The sequence below is a fragment of the Oncorhynchus tshawytscha genome, linkage group LG27 (assembly GCF_018296145.1).
Source record: "Oncorhynchus tshawytscha isolate Ot180627B linkage group LG27, Otsh_v2.0, whole genome shotgun sequence".
In the NCBI taxonomy this organism is placed as follows: Eukaryota; Metazoa; Chordata; class Actinopteri; order Salmoniformes; family Salmonidae; genus Oncorhynchus; species Oncorhynchus tshawytscha.
In genome coordinates, this window is record NC_056455.1 from 19,297,120 (window position 1) to 19,299,125 (window position 2,006).

Consider the following 2,006-nt stretch of genomic DNA (forward strand, 5'->3'; position numbering starts at 1 on the left):
CTGCCATTAGAAAATACATAGTCAGGAAATCATCACCTAGTCTATATAGGTGCTATGAGTTAATTTCCAAACAGCCCATATTGTCAGTACAGAATCAGTTGTCCCTAAATGAGATATATACAGTATTTTGTCTAGTGTTGTTGTTTGTGAATTGGACATGAGTTCAGCCAGCCAGTGGCTATTCATCTTGATGAGATAGCAGTTAACTGAGGGCTAAGCTGCTGGGCCAGGGAGCCATAACACAACTATCCACTATACCCCTCGCTGTGCTCTTTGCTCGCATCCTAATAATCCTAACTTGATTTCCAGGAATACATTTCGCCCTCACTCGGTGAAGCCTTAATTAGTTTTATTTTAATTTATTCCAGATAACGATCAGACTTTGGTGAACACACAGCGTTTGTCAGGAAAGAGAAATCTCCCACACAGTCGAAGTTATCAAAGCTTGAAATCAGGAATCCTGACTGCAACAAAATGAATCTTTTTCATACAGAGGGGACAATAGAAGGAGCTGAATTCTCTACATCTCCTTCTCTCTCCTCCACTTTAATTAAAAGAGCTCTCTGAATCTCTCATTTTCTCCCTCTCTCCCTCTCCCACTTTCGTGTTCTCTCTCTCTCTCTTTCTCTCTCTCTCTCCTCCTTTTTCTCTTTCTTTCTTTCACACTCTCTCAATCTCTATTTTCTATGTCAAAGAGGTTACATAATTCAGGGAAAGAGAGAGATGATGTTTGATAGAATGTCATACCTTTAGAATATATATTGGGTGGGATAGCCTATTGGGATGACATAGGGGTGGGGAGAGAGAGGGGTGGGATATGGGAGCATTGAGAAAGATTGGGACAAGGGTCCATACAGAAACAAATGGAAGATGCCCTTTTGAAAGTAGAGTGCTACCTCGCCTGAATGACAGTGTGCAGTAGTCCACGAAAACATTCATTTTCTGGCGTTTTCTGTATTTAGCAAAGTAGGTAGCGAAATTAGAGGTTTGAGTTGAGGTAAACGTGTGTGATGATGTTGGGCGTGCTAGTTACTACTGTTCCTGTCGATGAATGCTTCATTACAGCACTCTAAATATCAATGCCTCACTGTGCATACTGTATGTTTTGCATATATACGTTTTTACAGGGTACAGTAGTCTGGCTACAGCGAGGGGTTGTCTGGTGAGGCGTTGCAGCAAATTACATAAAACGTTAAATCCAGCTCAATCTGGTGGCCCCTCACCCTACAGAGTCACTCCTCCCCTCGTCCCTCCTCTCCCCCTCCTGTGTGTCCCCCTCTAGCCCGAGGGCAGGTAGGGCATCTCGTTGTGGTAGTTGTAGTCCGGGCAGACCTTCTGGACCAGGCGGTAGTCTGTACTGTAGAAGGAGATGTAGATACAGATGACCTTGAAGGGCTTGGAACAGATCCAGGAGACATGGCTCTGTGTCTGCTCCTGGAAGCAGGTCTTGGACGGGTCGTAGTTGCACAGCGACGTGCGCTTGCTGCGGTCCACCTTCTCATAGTCCACGCGGCAGTTGAAGATCTTAGAGTCCTTGGGGTAGACCACGCTCTGGCGCTCCAGGTCAAACTCCACCGCCTTGACCGGCGGCACCAGGCTGACTGAGATGTTGCCCTGGCCCGTGGAGTTGTGGCGGAAGTAGACGCTGAACGTTCCGTTGCCATGGTCTACGATCTTGCCGGTAATCAGCAGGTTGAGGCGCACCGTCTTGATATTAGAGTAAAAGTCTCCCCAGCCAAACATCTTCTTGAACTTGCCCGTCTTGACGATGGGCCGGCGTTTGACGCGGGAGGAAGAGGAGGTGTCTGGCTTCATCAGGTCACTACCCAGCATCTCCCAGAACTCCTGCTTGGAGAAGGGTATGGGTGAGCGGTAGGGCAGCTCCAGGGAGGTGGCATTGGCTGCCCGACTTTACTCTGGAGCATCCAGCGACTCAGGGGGAAAGGGGAGTCTGACTCCCCAGGAGACCCACCGTCTTAGAGGGCGACCCGTCTGCTGAGGAGCTC

General features: G+C 48.3%; 1 protein-coding gene across 1 annotated transcript; it reads right to left on the minus strand.

The window, feature by feature from the left end:
• Nucleotides 1-617: 617 nt before the first annotated feature.
• Nucleotides 618-1,896, minus strand: LOC112259452 (neurexophilin-1-like). Its single transcript, XM_042307499.1, has one exon. It carries the CDS (start codon nucleotides 1,831-1,833, stop codon nucleotides 1,279-1,281), a length of 555 nt encoding a protein of 184 aa, XP_042163433.1. The 5' UTR covers nucleotides 1,834-1,896; the 3' UTR covers nucleotides 618-1,278.
• Nucleotides 1,897-2,006: the final 110 nt, after the last annotated feature.

Excerpts from the sequence above, each read along its gene's own strand:
- LOC112259452 (XM_042307499.1), bottom strand. The coding sequence starts at position 1,833 with ATGCTGGGTAGTGACCTGATGAAGCCAGACACCTCCTCTTCCTCCCGC.